At 42.2% G+C, this 20595-nt stretch overlaps 2 protein-coding genes across 9 annotated transcripts in view; both read right to left on the bottom strand.

Moving 5' to 3' along the window:
- Window positions 1-2104: 2104 nt before the first annotated feature.
- On the bottom strand, window positions 2105-8037 carry LOC101921875 (zinc phosphodiesterase ELAC protein 1). Of its 4 annotated transcripts, none has more exons than XM_055793103.1 (5): window positions 7614-8037; window positions 6825-6886; window positions 5783-5961; window positions 3885-4352; window positions 2105-3266 (listed from the first exon to the last, which is right to left on the bottom strand). In XM_055793103.1, the coding sequence occupies exons 2-5, from the start codon at window positions 6827-6829 to the stop codon at window positions 2884-2886; spliced, it is 1035 nt and encodes a 344-aa protein (XP_055649078.1). In that variant the 5' UTR covers window positions 6830-6886; window positions 7614-8037; the 3' UTR covers window positions 2105-2883. The 4 variants fall into 4 exon arrangements, with proteins under 4 accessions (XP_055649078.1, XP_055649079.1, XP_055649080.1 ...); XM_055793104.1 differs by having other exon boundaries at window positions 7588-8037; XM_055793105.1 differs by having other exon boundaries at window positions 6773-6886; window positions 7614-8035.
- A 222-nt stretch (window positions 8038-8259) lies between these two features.
- LOC101921703 (NAD-dependent malic enzyme, mitochondrial) overlaps window positions 8260-20595 on the bottom strand; it is a 39626-nt gene continuing 27290 nt past the window's right edge. For 3 of the 5 annotated variants that reach the window (XM_027794515.2, XM_055793030.1, XM_005242905.4), the window contains 6 exons: window positions 20431-20545; window positions 18793-18935; window positions 15520-15622; window positions 14816-14886; window positions 13977-14075; window positions 11134-13617 (listed from right to left, as the gene is read on the bottom strand). In XM_027794515.2, coding sequence (XP_027650316.2) covers window positions 13468-13617; window positions 13977-14075; window positions 14816-14886; window positions 15520-15622; window positions 18793-18935; window positions 20431-20545 — 681 coding nt within the window. In that variant the 3' untranslated portion in view covers window positions 11134-13467. Of the gene's footprint in view, window positions 10167-11133; window positions 13618-13976; window positions 14076-14815; window positions 14887-15519; window positions 15623-18792; window positions 18936-20430; window positions 20546-20595 lie in introns of those variants that run through there. The other 2 variants (XM_027794514.2, XM_027794513.2) reach the window with 2 other exon arrangements.

A 20595-nucleotide genomic window follows, 5' to 3' on the forward strand; every position in this document is an offset into this window, starting at 1 on the left:
ACAGTGTATTTTGCTTTACTTCAGATAAGCTGAGAGCGATGTGCATTTTTGTCCAGCCAGCTGGACTATGTCTATGTGACCCTTTTCAGCTAGCCAGTTATCCACACCCTATTCTTACTTTGGATTTAGATCCTAAAATATATTTAGGATGTAGCTATGCAGTAGGACTGACTCAATGTATCAGCAAAGTACTGTTAAAAAGGGGAGGTGGAGGTGGTGTCCCAGGCAGCTCCCCATTTCTGGCCAAGCCCTTCTGCAGCCTCCTTCGTTCAGCCCTTGTACAACTTGTGCAGCAAGACAGCTCGCTAATCAACTTGGTAATCCAGCCAAAAATTAGTCCAGAGGCCATCTTCTTGCAGGCTAGCAAGAAACAGTGGTTGTTTAACCAGGCAAGCACTAGGCTGGCACACTGAACTGGACCACGGGGGCACCGGGAGCCTGTGCCATCGATGCATCTCACACACCTACCCACATCCTCTGTCATTTGAATGGGAACTGAAGATATTCCTGAATTCATAGCAATTCACTAACCACAAGAACACAAAAATGTATTTACCGCTGGGATGGATAACGCGGTTCTGGAGCAGCAGCATCCAGCACTGCAGGGATATGTGCTGCAGCGGTGGGTGCACACATTTCAGGCTGCATAGGCTTGTGGATTGTCCTTTGGTTTTATTTCCAGCCTTTGATTTGTCATTTGCAGGTGGTATCGGGTGAATTTCCACAAAGCCTTGAAGTTGCTTCCTGAACTTCATTATCACAGCTGTGAATGGCTTAGAAATAGGAATTTTTGGTTGTTCCAGTGTGGAAGCAGATGTAGCAGAGCACATCAGGACAACAAAGTTAGTTATTCTTTCCCTGTATGAAAGAGAACAGCTGGAGTCCGGTCAGCTTTTGACTATTCAAAGCAGAGTGTGATATCAAGATCTCTGTGCCTGCCATTGATTTTTATCTTACAAAAGAAAAAAAACTGGTGTGTGTGTACGTGTGGAGAGAATCTCCCGTTGCATGACCTGGAGACTCTACCCACTTTACACCATTTTTAAGAGAGAAGTCACAAGAAATCAGTGAGTTTCTGCTCCAGAAGTCATGTTCTTCAAGTTTGCAATTCTTCCCAACTTTTTTTTTTAAGAAATCCAAGACTTCCTCTACATTTGAAGCATATTTGAAGCATGAAATATTCATGTTGATGTAATTCAGTTCGGAGTTACTACAGCCACAGGTAAAAGCCTGTTTGAAGGGTGGGGATAAGACATTGAATTCAATTTGATCAAATTAAGCAAGGAAATCACACTTTTTTTTTTTTCTTTGAAGATTGTTGTTTACTTACACGCTCCTAGTGAAGAAAACATCAAGAGTATGGAAAAATTATCTGCAGGATTTAACTTCCTCATCTCACCAGCTTGGTCTGGGTGAGGATTACCACTGTCCACAAACCACCTTTGAGCAGTGCACCATTTTCAGGGGAGAGATCCTTGAAGAGTGGGAGTGTTTTAGTTTTTTGGAGCTTTGTTATTTGACATTTAAAGCAAGGAAGGAAATTGTGTATTAAAACAGATTCATTTTCCATCTGTATTACCATCAACTCAACAAAAGAACAAGCACAAACTGTAGCAGCTGTACTTCAACCTGCCAGAGTTTTCAGTGTTTATATTAGAGAGCTATGAAGTGTTTCAGCTTTCAGGAATCCATGCTAAGGGAAACATGTTTAGGGTAGATTTTACAAAAACACTGATTTTACTTTTTTTTTTTTCCAGAAAATTGAGCTAGAATTTGGGAAACTCCCAACTTCTGGTTTGTTTTGAGGGGAGAAGAAAAGGAGATAAAGTTGGTTTACATGTCCCTTAATTGAAAGTCATTGCAGACTGAGCTATATACTAGGTGAAATTCCTCCTGTAGTGGTACTTCTACAAACACAAATACGGTCTTATCAGGGTAATTTGTCTTTGGAAATGCATCTGGAGGAACACTTTAGGAAAGACTACTTGTCATCTGCCTAAAGACTTTCAAGCATACTTCCAAAACATTACTGATGCAGGGAATAGGTATACAAGCTTAGTGCTCACGCTTCAAAGCTTTAAATGAATCAAATTGTTAAGAGCGATTCACTTTTGATAGGAAGCCTAAACTGTTTTTATTTATGAGAAAACTTCATATGCAAAGGGGGAATTAGAAGCGCTCCTCAACTCAAGCATAGCAACACCCCTAGTTACAAACACTTGGCAGAGTTATAAGTACTTTTATTAGTTTCAGTCCCCTTACAGTTACAAAATACTGTATACAAGTTTGAAATAGACGTTATTCAAAAGCTTGCAACAGGCGAGCTATCTTAAATTCTGGTGCAGAAAACAAACCTTCCAGAGGGCTGTATTAAGCTAAATGATCCAGTGTTCTGCTCCCGGAATCTGTGGTCCAAGGAAAACCTTGGCTGAAAAGAAAAAGGCTGTGAAGGCTTGCACCAGTCTACACATTCAGTTTCTGGGGAAGCTAGGTGTCTGAAACCATCACTTATGAATTTGTTCCTAATTCCAGATGTTTGCGTATCCTTTACAAAAGCAACGCTAACTGTACCTAGTACTCTCTCTAGTTTGCAACAGTTCTCTGCGTGCCACAGAAAAGAACTCATATGGATAGTGGTGGGCTTGGCAGTGCTGAGCTAACGGTTGCACTTGATGTTCTTACAGGTCTTTTCCAACCTAAATGATTCTGTCATTCTATGGTACCAGAAACACCACCAGTATTTTTAAGTGCTATCCAACACCATCCTACTTTGTCTTCATGCAGAGCTTGCTAACGCTATTTCTCATTTTTCATTGGAATTTCTATTGTCATAAAATCCTCAGCTAATGTTACTTCTTGACCATCTAACACTGACTCTGCCTGTCACTTCAGTTCGGTGACGTCCATACCCCCCTCACCTCTCTGAGCAGCTGGTTTATACCGCTGACTGAAGTTAGTGAAAACCAGTTTCTTAACTTTACACAATTTTTCAAAATCTGATGCCATTTTTGGAGTGCTATGACCATGCTCTCTGGCCTTTTCCTCCTGGGTATCATCTAATGTAGCTTCATGTATCAGTACATCTGCTTCACAGCAAAGCTTCACAGCCGCATCTCCAACCACACCTGAACAATCCCCCAAAATGCAAATTTTTCTTCCAGGAATAGGGTCTTCTAAAACATCAGAAGGAGAAATCATTACTCCATTTTCTAGAACAACTGCAGTTCCATTCTTCAGTTTCCCATATAAAGGACCTGGTTGAACTCCTGGTAAATAAAGGCAAAAGAGCCCATAAGTATTATAATGAATGTCATGTTTAAAAAAAAAAAACAACTTCAGAAGAGATATGCTATACATAGAGTTGTCTCACTGAAAAAATACAACCTAAATATAAATAGCAATTGATATTTCATATATTTCATGCAAATAGCGAGCCTGTAATGTCAGCAGGAAGTGTATTTGAAGAAAAGCTATATTTTTCATATTAAAGTCAATAAAGTCATGCAAATACACTGGCCATACATTTCCCTGAAAGCCACATTGTGCTTTTTAAACTTTAACATCTGAACTTGTTTGCTCTTCCCAGTATGAGAATGGTCTGCAATATTAATTAGCACTAGTATTACACACCAAATGGCTGCATTGGTGTGAAGTATTAAAATGTCTTTAACAGAAAATGGGAAATCGAATTAAAATCAATTACGGAGAGATACAGGACCTCTAATTTGCTAGAACCCCTAGAAACATGGTCATAAAAAGATTTCAACTGCCTATGAACCCAATTTTGTTACATTTGCTGAAAACTGGGCTCGCTACTCAGTTGGAACACATGTATTTAGGCATTTAAACAATTACAAAGAGGAAAAATAAGCCAAAATAGTTACCAAGGTCTTTCAGTTTCTGTACGTTGAGTTTACCGGTCCGGGGCTTCTCTTCTACCACAAAGCCAAAGGAAGGAATGCAGTGAAATAGGCGAAATGCTTTCAGAACTATCTCCTCATCTTCAACCAGCAAGTAAGAGTTTTCTACTGGATCCAGGTGGAGTATTCTCCCTTGTGTTCCCTGGGGAGATACCTCATCTCTGTCCAAGTGACAAAACTCCTTAAATTCTTCTGAGGGGCACTGGTCCCGTGTAGGTACCAGTTCATGAACAGTGTAGGGAAAGAGAAATTGTGAGTGGGAGAGCTCCATACTCCTCCATATGAAGTTTCGCAGTCCCAATGGTCCATAAATATCAAGAGGTGGTTTGTTTGGGTCAGGGCTACTTTGGAGGTTACGTGTACACAGCAGGCCAGGAAGTCCAAAGAAGTGGTCACCATGAAGATGAGTTATGAAAATCTTGGTAATTCTGCCTATTGATTAGAACAACAGGAAAAGAAAAACAAACCAGAAAAAGGCAGGAAAATAAATGAACGCTGTATCAACTCAGGAATAATCGCTTTTTGGTGAGAAGTAGGAAATAAGGAAAGAGGGAAATCAAAATAAAACTAGTGTTCAAGAAATAAAACCCAAACCACAAAGTGTATTTCTTCCATAGTAGCGATAAGTTTCCACACAAGGTTTATTTTGTCTTGATTTGCCAAGAGAAGACTGCTGAGACAGAAGTTTTAGTTCCTTCTAAGCAAAACGTGCTACAAGCATGGAACAGAATCGACTGGTGACATCTGCCATATTAAAACACAAAGCAGTGCTGGAAAGTGGTTGTGCTTTCATACATCACATGGAAACTGTAGACGAATGAGAAACGTAACGTGGAATTTATGTTGTTCCCAGTTTTGAATTTAGCACATGACATTAACATAATCAAAAATAAATTTAAAAAAAGCATCCAGTTTTGATTTTGAAGTTTTTTTAAAAGGCAAGAAAACTATGGTGTCTGGCTGGTTTGTTTTGAACAGATGAAAAACTGCGCTTACAAGATCTGGGTTTTGTTTCATGTCTGAATTTGTCCTACTCCAGCTCCCAGGCACTGGACCCTACCTTTGCTAGACTGAAAAAACCCAGAATTTTCTCTCATTACAGATACGTGTACTTAAATCAGGCTGCCTCAGTCTCCTCTCCTAGCTGAGTCCCCACTTCTGTACAGTAAGGCATTTTCTCCAGCATCTGTTAGGACTAAGCAATAGGAAGGACAGAATCTCTGTTTTGATTTAAGAACAATTTAGTAAAAAGCAGTAAATTTAGTAAAAATTTGTCTGTCCACTTGGCCACTAAATCCTCTGACAGCTTCAGATTTTGGAGGAGCAGGAAGCTGGTTTTCTGTTCATAATTGATAATTCCATCTTTGTAACTTTCGAGTCAGAAGACTGCTCTTGCTGCTGTAGACTGCAAAAGCATAGCAACTGATGATAAACCTGTTTTCTACTTTATTTGCCATTTGTATTTGTATATTTACATTTGTAAAAGTTACCACAGATACACACAACTTTACCTGACAACAAAAGCACAGTGTTTGTTGACAGGAAGACTCACAGCAGGTATTGTCTAGAGCTGTCTTCAGATAAACACAAGCTGTACTTGGTCTGTGGACCACGTTTGAAATTACAAAGCCCAAGAAATTAATTCAAGAGAGTTTGGTTCTCAAACACAATTCCTTACCAAAGGGCAATCAAGGATTACTGCACAGCAGGTTAAGCAAGTGCCACCCATACACAACACTTTCAGCTGCTCGTGCATGTTTAGTATGTATTCAAATACCATGAGCAGGAGAACAAAGTATTTTGTTTAGATCTCATGAAACTTTCCCCCTTCCCTCATAACAATACCTTTCAACAGCACAAACCTGCTTTGAGATGGCTCTTCATGAACTGTGTTTGGGTTCCCTCTCCACAGTCGAAGAGCCAGCACTCTCCTTCCCTGTGAAGCACTAATGCTGATGCTCCTCTTGTTGGAGAGGGATACGCTGAGCCTGTGCCGAGGAAAGTTATATCCATCAACATTCTGAGTACGTCGGTACACCACCTGAAAGAGATTTTGAGCTGCTGAACATATGTGTTTATGCTGGGAAAGAAACAAACATTTTCGCTTTAAATGAAGGCATCCTCTGTACTTTAATGTGAGGATCAAATTCCCCTCCCCTTGAAAAAAGAAAAATAAAACCTCCCTGGAGTAGGATATGACTTTCAGATGACACAATATTTACAAGCGGCAGATTTCCTCTTTATGTCAGTGGAAGGTTGCAAACATGCAGCCCACACGTAAGACCTTTGTTCATTACCTAAAGAAACAGCCCTATCCAGTTGGAAACACTCTAACCTTTCAACCCACTATTATTTCTTTCTTCTTTACTTCATTTAAACTGCATTTTCCTGCATGTGCTTTCCTCTAAAAGCCTTTTCAGAACGACTAACACCAAAGAGCCACTGCTGACATTTAAATGCCATGGCAGGACGTCAGGGGCAGGCAGCCCAGCAACCCAGAGAGGAAAAACTTTCTCCCCTCAAAACAGCTTCAGAGACCACAAGACGCAGGAATGACCTGATTTACTCTGCCTTTGCAATGGTGCCCTTGAAAGCCTGTTTGGCTTCTCATCAGGGCAAAGAGAAAAATTCAAAATTACCAAACATTTACGTAGCCTGAAGGCTGCCTGACAGATTGCAGGACACCTACTGCAGCAGAAGGATCTATACTGTCAGCTGCCATACCCCAGTAGTTTATGTATCTGCTGTATTGTCCAGATGAGGAGCCTGGCCGGTCTGTAGGCGCAGGGCAACCTTTGGAAAACTGCATTAGGAGCAGAACTTCCCCGTGCACGACTCTAACACCGCCTCGCCTTACGGGGTGTGCTATCTCCAGCCTTAAGTCCTCCCGGATTTAGCGCCTACCCCATTTTCAGATGTGTTTCATCCTCATTTCAAGGTCCAGGTGCCTCAACAGCTTCAGATGCCTTTCAAACTGTTATAAATTGAGACCACAACGGATCATAATCCAATTAAAATTTTATTAATTATAGCAAGTAGAATATGAGCAAAAACAGCGCTGGACGACAGGGGAGTCTGCGCTCCGCCAACTGCCGTACTGAGCAGTTCAAACAGTCCCTTTTTATACATCTTTACTTCCGTGTTCATGAGGTAGTGGAGGCATGCTTCAGTTGTTGTTAGGGGGTCGTTTTCTGCCTCCTGGTGGTCGTTGAGGCCGAAGTAAGAAGTCTTCCTCCTTCGTCCCATAGTTGACCCCTCACTCATATGTCCTTATATGGGGTTGTTTGTCCTGCTTCTGTCGGTTCCTGGATATCTGGTGGTTATCTTATCTCGCACAAGCGGTATCTGGTTTAGTTTGTGTAAGCGATTGCGGTTATCTTATCTTTTGTTGCCTAACCTTTACATTGGGTTTAACATAAAACTTAATAAACAATACCCTAGTCCATAGCTTCTCACACAAACAAACAAAAAAATGCCTCAGTTTAGCTGCTTTTAGAGGCATTGCCGCCATTCCCTGAAGGAAAGCAGTCCTCTTCCCGGGTGTGCTAGCAGCCTCCTCCCAAGCACACCAAGGTGCAACCCGACCTCGGGGGAGGCGAGGAGGGGTACAATGCACATCTATCACCCCCCCAAAAGAAAGCAGAAATAAACATTTTGCTTCCTTTACCCCTGCGTAAAAGCAGATTTAGCAACCTGTCAGCTGGTCTGAGGCATCACGCTGTAACTTTGTGGCCAGGGCACGCTAAAAGCCTTACCGAGGCCTAAGCTCGCCCGCAGCCCCCCACAGCCGGGCCGCCCTCCCCGCTCCCACGGGGCTTGTGAGGCACAACTCGAGCCTCCGCGGGCTGCCGCGCCCGGGCACGGCAGGGTTTAGCCCGCAAACAGACCGCGGCCAGGCCCAGGCCCGAAACCGCGGCCTACCCCGTTCCCCGCGGCCCGCCTACCCTCCCCCGGGCGGCGGCAGGCGGAGCCCGAGCGGCCCAGGCCCGGCCCCACCGCCCCCACGCTGCGCCAGGCGGGGCTGTCCCAGGCGGGGCTGCCGCGGCCCCGGCCCCACGGGGAGCTAGGCGGCCTCGGCCCTGGCCGGCTGCGGTGCCGGGGGCTGCCGCCGGCCGCTGGGGCCAGGCGGGGGCAGGGCCTCAGGGCGTTTACAAAGGGCCTCCCGGCAACCAAATGCTGTGGAAAACCAGTTCTGGGGATAAAATTGCACAGCCTAAGTCCTGGGTGTGTCTGCTGGTGGTGCGCAAGGGACAAAAGGGAAAAAAATAACCCCAAAACATCAGTGATTTAGACAGTTCCATACCAATTCCGTATAGATCAAGGGTTACTTTTTCAGAATAAACAAAGTCAAATGTACTTTAGGCAAAGGGAATGCATTTTACTAAGAAAACAGAAGACCAGAACACACATTCCAAGAATTACAACGTTATAAAGGAGAAAAAACCCCAACCAGTTCACATTAAATACAATTTTAGTTTCAGCTGAGCGATAACCCTCCAAGGTACAGTCAGCCCCGGGCAGATCAGGCAAGAACTGTTCTCACAAGCACTCCGATGGACTTACATTTATTTGTGTAAAGTAGGTATGTTTAAGCCCATCTATATCTATTTTGACACTGCATTACTTAAACTGGCCATCTTATTCTGTTTGTGTAGTCCTAAAAGTACTTTTATTTCCATTTTCATTACAAAGGAACTACTTCAAGGATGGGTAAAGTCCAAGGTAGTCTGAGAGCGAAGTTCAATCCAACACCAACTTCATGCATGGGAGAATATAAATGCATGCCCCAGGGTTCTTGCACCGTGAGCAAAATGTCTGATGTGAGAAAGCTTTTTACATGAGCTGTAGCCATGGTCCGCTGTGCCACCAGGTCCTGGATCCCCTGCATACGATGGAGCTGCTGGCATATCTTCCTCCAGAGCAGGCACGAGTAAGCTGCATCATTACCAAATGCTAGGATTGGGGAAGTGATGGTAGGAAGCAGAGGTCTAAAGCGTGCTGTATTTTCCTTGTGGTTCACCCAGAATATCTGCAGGCTTTCTGATACCATGGTAATATGTATTTCGGAAGTAGGTAGGTAGGTCAAGGTAGATCCATACAGAACTAGATGTCCCTTCACCAGCAGCAGCTGAATTACATTGCTCAAACTCAGCTGCCAAGTGGGTGCAATTAGAGAGTTGCTCTAGATTTTCTCCTTGCTCCACTATTCAATGTAACACCAGTCGCTGCCTATTAGGTATTGGCTGTTACGAAACAGGATAGCAGCATGCATCATCTTAAAAAAAATAGTCCAAAAAATGACAGTGTCTTAAACTCAGGAACAGCACTTGCAGCTGCAACAGGAGTCCAAACTGTTCTGTTCTTACAGTCCGATCTGAGAGTCTTGTAGATACTTTTATCCAAATGACAGAGGTGCTCAAATCTGCACCTTTGAGGTCAAGAAGACCCGGAACAAACAAAAGACAAACAACTTGGATTTACTTAGCCCCAGAGTCAGCTGAACTAAAATTCACAGTTGTAGCTGTACAATAGTGAACCCCGTAGGCAGGAATAGTCACCAAATAGGGCCGCTATTGAAAAACTAAAAGGTGTATCATTTATCTTTGCAGTTACTACCAGAGGAGTGTGACAGAGTTACTCTACCCCCACGCAAAACACTGTGCTGGAAACTACAGTACAGGGAAGACACGCACCTACTGCAGGAAACCTGTTAAACACCAATCTGCACATGAAGTGTTGCTTTGTTTTAAGCCTGGAAAACAAACACAACATCATGAAACATCACTGTTCACAAACATAACCAAGAACTTATGCGAGAAGTCACACTTGGGTTTTAAAAATCTATCAGATACATTTTAGTAGTCTTCCTCTACAGGTCACTTGTTGGCATGCAGACATATGCTTCAGGAACGTACAAACCTCTGTAACATCTTTGAACAAGAACACATGTATTTTATATAAAAAGGCTGCGCTCCCTTAGCTACCTTTCTTCTCCTGCCCTAGACATTTCTATACATTGCTGCCAAGAGGCTCAGTCCTGCTCCTGTTGATTTTAAGGAAGCAAATCTTGGACCAGTCCTGGAAAAGACTGAGCTACTGACCTCAGTGGAAGTCCTTGATCCTCTCCGAAGCGTTCTGTACACCCAAAATAGTATCCTCACAGAAGAGACATGAAAGACGGACTTCTATACCATTCAGAGGGCAAAAGTCACCAGAGCTGTGTGAAGAGCTATAACACTAGTCATCCTGTAGGCAATACAATTTTTTTAAAGAACAGTATAAGATTAATTTACTGTATGTAGCATTACAAAATACATCCTGGTGACAACTTTCTCCCTTTGCATACTGCGTAAGAGGATTTTCTAATTAGATAAAGATCGGTAAATACTTTTGCATAAGTCAGCAAACAGAAAAAAATCAGGTTAAGTAGAATATGAAAAAGGATACTTTGGGTCCTTACTAATCGGCAAGATAAATAACTAATTAATGCAAAGATTAGATGTGAAGAATACACAAAATTGAAGATGAACCTGTATATTTTATAAAAAAAAAATAAATCTGAGAGAGATGAAAGGGAGGGTGAAATGCACTTAAAACTGAGCTGACATATTTCCTGTTGCTAATGGAAAACAATGGCTGTACATTAAAGGTAAAATTCCACTGTGTCTATATTGCAAGCTATCAACAGAACAGAACCTGATTAAACAATGTCCACAAGCACATATCCACAGTAACTGGGACAGATTAGAAAGGCAGTCAGGCCTCCTCTATAGAGGAGCCCCATCAGGGCAGGGCTGTATTGTAACTGGAGCCTCCCAGCTTGTTAAAGACTTTTTTTCCTCACCTGTGCAGTGGTATTTCCAGAAAAATTATGCAGGAACATTTGTACTTGGGAAAATCCCACTGCCAGCCAATTCTGAACAGCCCTTCTCGGCATCTGCAGCTTAAAGACAGCAGGGAGGCTGTGCCAGGAAGGAAAAGGACTGTGCTTCACCAAACAGGCATTTTCCTTCAGCCTGACAGCAGCCACTGTGAATTCCCTGTGCGAGAGCTCCCTTTGGGAATTGTAATCACTCTTGCCCAAAGCAAGACTCTGCTGCGTGCAGGTAATGCTGTTCTCTGAAGCGCCAGGTTTTCCTGAGCACCGTCAATGCCCACTGCTTATGGATGGTGACTGCACTTCTTGCCTTAAAACACACAATCAGACTGAACAGATAGATGGAGATCTTTATTTTGTAAGACAGAGTTATATTTAGAGACTGATTGCCCTGCCTCTGTGATCAGTCTCAGCCAGGACACAAGATCAGCACATGGGATATTTTTGTTACTCATCTGCCTAATTAGTATGTTGGCAGAAGTGAGGAATTGTGCGTTCCCAATATACTTGAATCCAGTGATGCAGAACTCCATTGACACACTACCACAGGCTTCAGCTAGAGTTGAATTTTCAGAAGGTAAAAATAATTTGTACATTAAATTAACAATTTTTCAGTAAGATCACTAATTTAAATACAATAAAAACCAGGCATAGCAAAAATAGATGGAAAAAACATTCTTTGTAAAAACATCATCTCTGTGTGTGTTGGTCTTTTTTGTACATATACAAGTTGCAATCCATGTACATCGCCCAATTTGGCAATGTGGCATTGAGCCCCACCAGACAGCACTTTACCACAGTTTGAATATGCAGCCTTTTCCCCACATGACTGTTTTCTGCGTTTATATAATCAGTCTTCTTTCCTCACTTAGATAAAAGCCTTCCCAGAGTTCACTGTTCTTTTTATCTAATACATGAACATAATTTTAAAATCAGAGATTAGGCAGTAAGAGGCAGAGACCACGTCTAAAGGGGTACAGAGACTATTTTCCCTGTTCTATTTTGGGCCTGTTCTTTTGGAGACCGCATTTTCCAATAAAAATGAGGAAACAAGAGAGGTGCTTGCCATAGGTAAATCCTGAGCAAGTTTTACTTCATCTCTTTGGATTCTGGCTTCAAGTTTGCCAGTATAGCCCTTTTACATCTATCTATTTTTGTCCTTTTTTACCTTGATGCAGAACACTGCAAAACAGCAGCACATTATTTCTGTTCCTGACATACCACTGTTCTTGTTACAGCGACCAGATTTAGAAAAGTCACAGACTGTAACTATCACTGTGTGTCCATGCCTGCTAATACAAACTAATGGAGGGCACACAAACCTGGTATGAACAAAATGAAAAGGAATGCACACTGTGGTATCTGCATCAAACATGCAGCGCTCTTCATTGCAAGGAAGAATTCAACTCAATTTTTGTTTTCAGAAACCCCCAACAAATTACATCTGTAAATGGAGTGAGGAAGTGATCAACTTACAGCTTCTAGGCATTAGAACTTTTGAGTCCTGTCTTCAAACTGAACTGAATATACTGGACTAAGACCACAAGAAACATTCAAACTTCTGTATATGTGTGTGTCAACAGCTGCCTGTAGCACTTTCTGTTTCAGCTTCATCAGCTATCTGCGGGGGGCTTGTTCAAAGTGGCAAGTGAGTCCACTTACGAGTTTTTGAGTCAGCGATGTCACGAAAACATCGCACGCAGGTCGTTTTGTGAGAACAAGGGTATGCAAGAGAGAAAACAAATTAGCTTAGAAGAAACAGAACCCTGAAAAAATTAACAAATGAAACAAAAACCCTTTGGCATATCACCTTGGAGTCCACTGCAAAAAATCTCCCCTTAAAACCTCTAAAAGATTTCCATAAATTGCCTCAGATCCTGCCTTTACTTTATAGAATTTATTACGCAACAGCATAGCTTTGTTTTTAAAAGCTATTAAGTGATTAATATAATTTTCAGGCTTTCCAAGAATATTTTTAACTAGCTCATGTATTTCCTGATAACAGATTTTTTTTACATGATGATGAAAACACAAAATACAGACATTGCTGCAGATTCCACGTGTGTACACCATGCTGCTCCTCAAAGCACACTGAAAGAAACAGAGCAGCCAATGCCACAAGGAAGTCTGGACATGGGCATCTTTAAATATCAGATAAAACAGAAAGCCCATTAGACCGTTAGATTTGTCTTAAGCTGTCCTTTCTTTTTTGACAAATGCTCTCTGGTGATGTCACAGATAATGCAGTGTGACAACACCAGGACAATTAGAAGACTGATTATTAAAAGCAGAAATAAATCATTCTGGAAATCAACAGTGATGAGAGAGCTATAGTTCATCAAATGCACGTAGCTAAAACATCATTAATGGAATTATTTATTGTGGTGCTGGCTCTTAGCTAGAAATGCAATGTCATTATTTAAATTAATTTTCAAGTCCTCTCTCATTCCTGTGATGGATGCCATCATCCATACAGTCATCAGGTACTTGGGAGAGTGGGGAGAAATCTACATCAAGTGAAAAACAGGGCAGAAGGGGGAAAAAAAAAAAAAGACAACAAAATGAGCAAAAATAAATTATAGGACTCAAAGATGATGATTTAAACTTGTTTGAAAAAGGGATCCCTGCAGAGTAGAAGATGCTGCCTGAGGAGTGCAATCTTCTGATGCATCAGTGAACCTTAGATTCAGGCCAGTCATACACATCTGGCATGAAGGACTCATATTCGTAGGTCCAAACCTTTGATCGAATGTAACGGTTCTTGTCTGCAGGTTCAGGGTAATGGAAAGCCATGTTGTTTGCGTACAAAAATTCCATAACCTGAAAATTAAATCACCATGCAGTTTGTGCCTTTTATTACTTTCACGTAACATCCCCGCTTCCACTGCAATGTTTAGGACTCACAAACTGGATAAAGACAAACACCAAAGTCCTTTTGTAATTCCTGAATGTCTTACCAAGATCTAAAACTTGATTTCAGAAACCAAGGGAGCATCATTTTGGCCCATTGTTACTGCCAAACTGAAGCATCCAACAAACTCCAAATTTTTATAAGTGGCTCTTATTAAAGGCACAAAGAACTGGGTATTTTGTGCCAAAGGGCCATACTGTGCAATTCAGCAGGTTAATGTACACATAAAACGCTTTTAGTACAGTCCGCTTTTATGCTTCATACTCACCTTGACAGCAATATAAATGGAAACTTCCCTGATATTAGACAGTGGAGGATAAAGTCTTCCTTGTGCAAGTTCTTCATTGGTCAGCTGTTCTGTCAATGCCTGAGTTAGAAAAACAAACAAGTTTTATTTACTGCATCCCGAGTGGGATCAATATCATGCTAAAACACCTGAAAGAAACAAGTTGCACTGTTCTTACTACTAGAATGCTCCCAAAGCAGTAGGGTAAGGCAGTCAGAATCTCAAAATTCTCAAAAATCAACTCTTCAATCTGTGCCCATATCAGCAAATTCTGCTTGTAAACATTTAGCAAAATATGATCCTATTTTTTTGGAGGCTGAACTCCCCATAACTAGGGAAGTCAGAAGAGCGCAACGTGCCTGCACAACTACCCATGTGTTTGGCCAGTTGATTCACTGGCCACTCCAATGTGGTAGGTGCTCCTGCTGCAGAGTAGAAAGGCAGGAGAGGTTGGTAGCCTGGGGGCCATGTGCATCCCTGAGCACACTGCCAGCTGTGGAACCCAGAGTGGGGCAGGAGGCAGGGGCAGGCCTGCTGCCAGACCTACAGGGCTGGGAGGCAATTTAAGCATGGACAGATTTCCTATTTGGGTGTTTGATTTTCTGAACAAAAAAAAATTAAAAAAGCAATGGAAGCTGATGCTTTTCACAGTTTTGTTTGATAAAAATCCTTCTTTTTTTTTTTTTTCCTCCATTGGGGAGGGATACAACCAACAGAAATCAAACAGGAAACCACAGAGTTTCAGCAAGATTTGAGAAATTGCCCAACATTTCATCCACCATCATGTCAGAAGCCACAGCCTGCTCTGCTTCCTCACTTACCTTAGCAGCCTCTAGGAAAACCTTATCACTAATATGTCGAACACTGCTGAGGATCACAGCGAGAGCCACACCTACAATAAAATTATTGTCAATTAGGGCCACCATTCCAAAACACGCAGCCTGCTGCCAAGAAGCTGCAAGTCATCTAAAATGTTATTTTAAAAAATCTTCCCATAGCTTTCTACGCACATTCACAAAACTATTACCGTGTGTGCCAGTCATTTACCATAATAAGTGGCTTTCGGCAAGGGGTTGGAGCTTAGCAGCTCAGGGAGGAAAGGGAGAGAAAGGGGAAGGCAGAGAAGTATCCCTAGGGCTTCCTTTGGACCCTCACTTGTGCAGGTGTAACTTTAAAAGAGGCATATATTAACACTTATTTTCTCCTCCACCTCCTGCCCCAAACAAGCAGAAGAACCCATAATGCAACAGCTTTCAAAGCCTTTAATAACTCCCTGTTGTTTTCTTAGAAATATCCAGCTAGGTAAGCTCACTGCATGCATGTCGCATATGTAGCTGCACATGCCTCGCATCCATCCTTAACTGATTTTCTTTCATTCGTTCTTCTGATTGAGTTCTCAGCTTTACATGCTGGTAACACCTCTTCATGCTGCTTTGCTAGCTGTGCCTAGGGTAGCAAGGGAACCCAAGACGAGCTGCTAACAGCCTAGTCTGAAAGACTAAAGGAAGAAAATTTTATTTATCACCTGGAAAAATATAAGCATTGTTTCCTTGGCCTGGTTTGAAGGTTCTTCCATCTTTCAAAGTCACCAGCTCGAAGGGACTGCCACTGGCAAACAAGCAACGGCCCTGTTAAACAGAGGAATAATCAGTTAGGCGGCTTCTAAAGAGCCAACAGTTTGGAGCAATACAGTCATTACGAAATACAGGGACACCACAGTCCTACAGCTGCCAGTTGGCTCTTGGACTGAGTCAGGAAGGTACTCAAGCACACAGCCAAATGCAAAAAGGCAAATGGCCCTGCTGAATGCAACTGGATTCAAGCACATACTTAAAACCCTTGCTGACTCAATTTCCGCAATCCCAGAACGACTGCCACCAAATCCACCCTTTTCCAGTAGGGCCTGGAAGAGACACAAGAATCAGTAAGCATCTGCATGTTTCTGCAGCTGCAGAATGTGTAGTGTTCCTGCAGCAAACATCTGGAAAGCAGAAGAGGCAAGCATACACATTGAATTGTGTAGCTTTCTAAGGAATGGAAGCCATCCATTTGTTTTATCATTCATTGTTCTTTAAGACAGCAATGACTTAGAGGAACTACTCACACACAAAATAAAGTACTTGTGTGTTAACTATTTTTATAACCATGTATCAGGAACCATGGCCACAAGCCAGGACACACCACCGTACGGACTGTACAAAGACAGCTGAATGATGGCCACTTCCAAAAGGAGACTGCAACAGAAGTACAGTAACAAAAGATCACTTATTTACTGATGAGTGAGAGAGTGAAGGGAGGGACTGCTGTATCATGCTTTTATTGCTGAGAGCTCTCAGAGGAGTGAATAATGCAGTTTCTTTTGAAAAGAATTTTAATCAGCACAAAACACTAAAACAAATCCAGAGTTTGGAGTGTGAAATATATTCTCCAAATAAATGATCCTTTCCTCAAGCAGTAAACTCCCCCTAAGCAACAAATCTTGACATTCTTTTGAGTAACAGGTTTAATAACATTATTTACAAACATTTAAAGCTCCCCAGACCACTACATTAGAGAACAAATTACCAAAGAAGCTAGGGACTTGGGAACTATGTTTGAATGTTAGGGCATACCCACAACAATAGCCTTTTTGCATAGGGAGCAAAATATACGGATGCATTTGAGGACTGGACCAAAAGACTATGAAAATTCAAACACAACAAAAGCCCACACAATACACGGCAGCAGAGGGCACCAAAACATCATCAGGCTTTTACAGGTGCCACCTAGTGGAAAAAGAATAAGGAATAAAAGCTTAGTGATGATATCTTCATTTCTTTACTGACTTCCTAATTTAGTCTAAGATTTTACACCAGCCAGGATCAGGCTACTCCCAAGGCCAGGAGACACACAGAGCTGACAGCTCTTATCCCTAATTTTCTGACAAACTTTGTTAGTTAAACGACAAAGTGAAGTTGGGCAGGATTCTCTAGGTAATTACTGTACCTTGAAGGGAAAAATATTACACATTTTTCAGAGGGCAAACTATAGGTAAAATGAGTACATTTCAGAGAACTGAAGAGCATTAGGAAAACAAACATTAGGTACAGAGAAAAGTCTAAAGAGCCAGAAACATTACAAAATTTATTAATAAGGACTGGAACAAAATTACATCCATTCATTTACTGACCAGGAATATTGAATTGTTCAAATAACCCATGTCTAAATAATAACTTCTGGAAACTCCTGAATAAAAGGACATATCGATCCAATACAGGAAAAAAACAAAGACCCTCTCCCCATTTGGCACCAATTTTTTAAATGGCACCATGCTCACACAGCTACTTCAGTGAAGACATGTTATCACACCTAAATCTAACCAGCACTGTTTTGCTTCTCCATCTGACAGCAACAACCACCCTGAGGTCCAACTCATTGTGACTCAACACACGGCCATGAGGGAACAAGTGAGCTTCTTCCCTTAAAACATCTATTGCTCTGTTGATATTCTATAAAAAGTGCAAGCAAAAATGAGGCTGAGTCTCCCTCTAATAGTGCTGCTGGCCTCCTTCAGCCATCAGAGATGCCAGTAATTTTTACATTTATTTATGCCAGCTAAAGGCTTTGCTGTATAACCAACTCCTGTTTACTTTCTATCCAAGATAATTGGAATTTAATTTTATATACTGAAACACTGCCCAACTCACTATTCTGGCTAATGCAAGATATCCAAGAGATATTAAACCATCGACATTTAAAAGCATTCTCATTTACTATTAAAAACTAAGGTCTAGATTTTGTCCTGAGGCTGTTATTCCTGCCTAGGGCTCAACTCTGGAATTGCAAATCTCTTGTATCAAGAGCTGCCTCCGAGCTGATGGGCCCCATAACACAGAAGAGAATCTGGGAAGAGAAACTGGAGATGATGGAGCTCTACCCTTCCTAGGATGAAGCTAATGCCACTGAGGCAGTAATGGAAAGTGGAAACTGAGCCACACTACCAGTAGAAAAAAAGGGGTTCATAGTTCTGCATCAAGAAACAAGGAAAGATCTCCACCCACTCATTTTCACACCAGTCACTTGATTTCGGATTGTATTTTAAAAAAAAAAAAAAAAAAAAAAAAAGAGAGAGAGAAAAAAAAGTAGTATTTTCATGAGCCTCACCCCTGAAGTCTGCAGGAAAGGCATCAACAGTCAGTTCGAAGTGTTAAAAGCTAGCCCTACCTGCCTGATGCTCCCCTGCCCCCATCTCCTTCCTTTCAGGCTCTCCTCAAAGATGATTAGTTTTATATAAAAAGCTATGCAGAAGGATAAAAGACTTGCTTCACTGAAGGTAAAAACCAAGGTCTGGATGCACTGGTGATAGTGTTATTAAAAAAAACACCCCAAAACCCTGGCCTCTGACCCTCCCCAAGTAGTCCACGGTGTAGTGGCTTTGAGGTAATGGTGCAGAATGAGGGGTGTTTATTCTTGTTTCACTCATTTCAATGTTGTGTGGTGATGCCAGGTACGAGACACAGACGTTGTGAGAGGGCAACACAAGGACAGAGGGCCATCACCAACTCATGTGCTGGAAGCACAAGTCTTCACCGGTGCCATAACAAGATTTAGGCTCTAAGCTTTGCAAGATGTCATTTAAAAATAAAGACTTCTTGTTGAATCGTCTCCATTTACATTTGCCAGAACACAAGAAAGATCTGTATTATTACGTCAGTAAGTCCAAGTAATAATAAAATAATTGGACTTCTTGCTTTCTCACACTCAGTAAACAGTTCTGTCAGTAAGTGCCAGTAGGTCAACATTTCTAAACCTTACATACCTCTGTTAATGTATACGCTTCCTCTGCTGTGCATTCAGCTTTCACTGTAGGGTTACTTAGTGCAAATATTACGGGTTGCTCATTGATAGAGGCCATTGCTTTGATCACATCCTGAGAGAAGAGCCGCCCAGCTCCCGCCACTCCTGAAGCACATGGAAACACATAAAAATAGAATCAATACTTGACTGCCTCAGGGCAGATGACAGCGACTGTAGATTAAGTTCATGTCACCCCTGAAGTCTCCCACTCAGAGCAAAGCATCGCAGGCTTTTCTAACAGCAGGAGATAAAAACCAGGCACTGCTCTGCTGGTGGCTGGTTAAAATTCTCATTTTCACAGGAACATCTAATTAATGTGTTCCAAAAGCCTATTTTACATGGGTTTTTTTTTGTATTGATCTGGGTAAAGAACACTTTTCACTGCCCTGGATAAGCAAGTGGGAACTCCAGGTTCTTCATCGATGATTCATCCTAGTGGGATGTTAACAATGCACGTTCCCTTGATATTGGTATTCCTGACCACACCCAAACACAGAGTGCAAATACATCAAAATGATGTACGTTTGTACACCTGCTACAAACTTCAAGGTAGCTACTCACCCAAAAAACTGCCACCCCCCTACCCACCAAATACATCCTGTGCAAAGGAAATTGCAGAGTTGTACCAGGAAATACCTGTAATCCCATCTAACCTGTGCAAACAGCCACAGTTATGCATCGATACCTACGTATGTCAACGACCTAACAGGGACTGGCGATCTGCAGGATGAAATGGTTCCTTCCAGCCATGCTGCTGGCAGATTCTGGCCACAGAAGCTGACTGGGGCAAGTAATCCCAGAATGGTCAGCACTGGAAGGGCCCTCTGGAGACCATCTAGCCCAACCCCCTGCTGAAGCAGGTTCTCCTAGAGCAGGTTGCACAGAGCCATCTCCAGGCAGGTTTCAAATGTCTCCAGAGAAGGAGACCCCACAGCCTCTCTGGGCAGCGTGTTTCAGGGCTCTGCCACCCTCAAGGTAAAGAAGTTCTTCCTCACATTCAGGTGGAACTGCCCGTGTTGCAGTTTGTGCCTGTTGCCCCTTGCCCTGTCACTAGGCACCACTGAAAAGAGTCTGACCCCGTCCTCCTGACACTTGCCCTTAAGATATTTGTATACACTGGTAAGATCAGGAAAAAACCCTCAGGTTAGGCAACTCCTGTAAAGCAGAAACCATGGTGTTTGTGACTGCCCTCTCCCTTGCCGCTGGTGTAGAGAACACGTCTAGGAAAAAGGTCACTATTTTTATTCCTGACTCTTAGTGTCCTTCACTACAGTTTCAGTTCATCGTGGCCATGGAGTCCCTGAGAACATGCTCAGAGTTTTCCAAGAAAGGTCCAACACCAGCTGGACAAGGGCTAGAGGAAGCAGTTAACAAGGAACAGAAGACGCAGAAGAAGCACCACAGCTGCAATGAAGGATGCACCGAGAGCTAACCTGCAGCTCAGTATATTTTCAAGCAGAAAACTGACCTCACATTTTAATCTTATTTACCAGCAGAAACACAGATCACTGTCATCAACCTCCTTGGAACCATGTTAGCAAATTAAATGCTACAAATAACTAAATGATGGGAACACAGAAACAAAAATAACCTTACTTACCAATGATAGCTGAAGGCCGAAGTACATTCACTGCCTCTACAAATGTCTTTGGTATCTGCACTGGAGCCTGATGTGTAAATGGTTCTTGATTGGAATCTACCTTTTGTTCTCGACCCTATAGATAAAAAGTTGATTCGTTTGGTCAGAAGAACACAGAAATCACTG

This window comes from Falco peregrinus, chromosome W, assembly GCF_023634155.1.
Source record: "Falco peregrinus isolate bFalPer1 chromosome W, bFalPer1.pri, whole genome shotgun sequence".
Lineage (NCBI taxonomy): Eukaryota > Metazoa > Chordata > Aves > Falconiformes > Falconidae > Falco > Falco peregrinus.

Bases quoted from the DNA above. Each gene is read 5' to 3' on its own strand.
- LOC101921875 (XM_055793103.1), bottom strand. The intron at 4,353-5,782 runs GTTTGTGCTGTT...TCTAATCAATAG, and splicing joins GAAGAGCCATCTCAAAGCAG to GCAGAATTACCAAGATTTTC. The intron at 3,267-3,884 runs GTAACTATTTTG...TTTATTTACCAG, and splicing joins ACAGAAACTGAAAGACCTTG to GAGTTCAACCAGGTCCTTTA.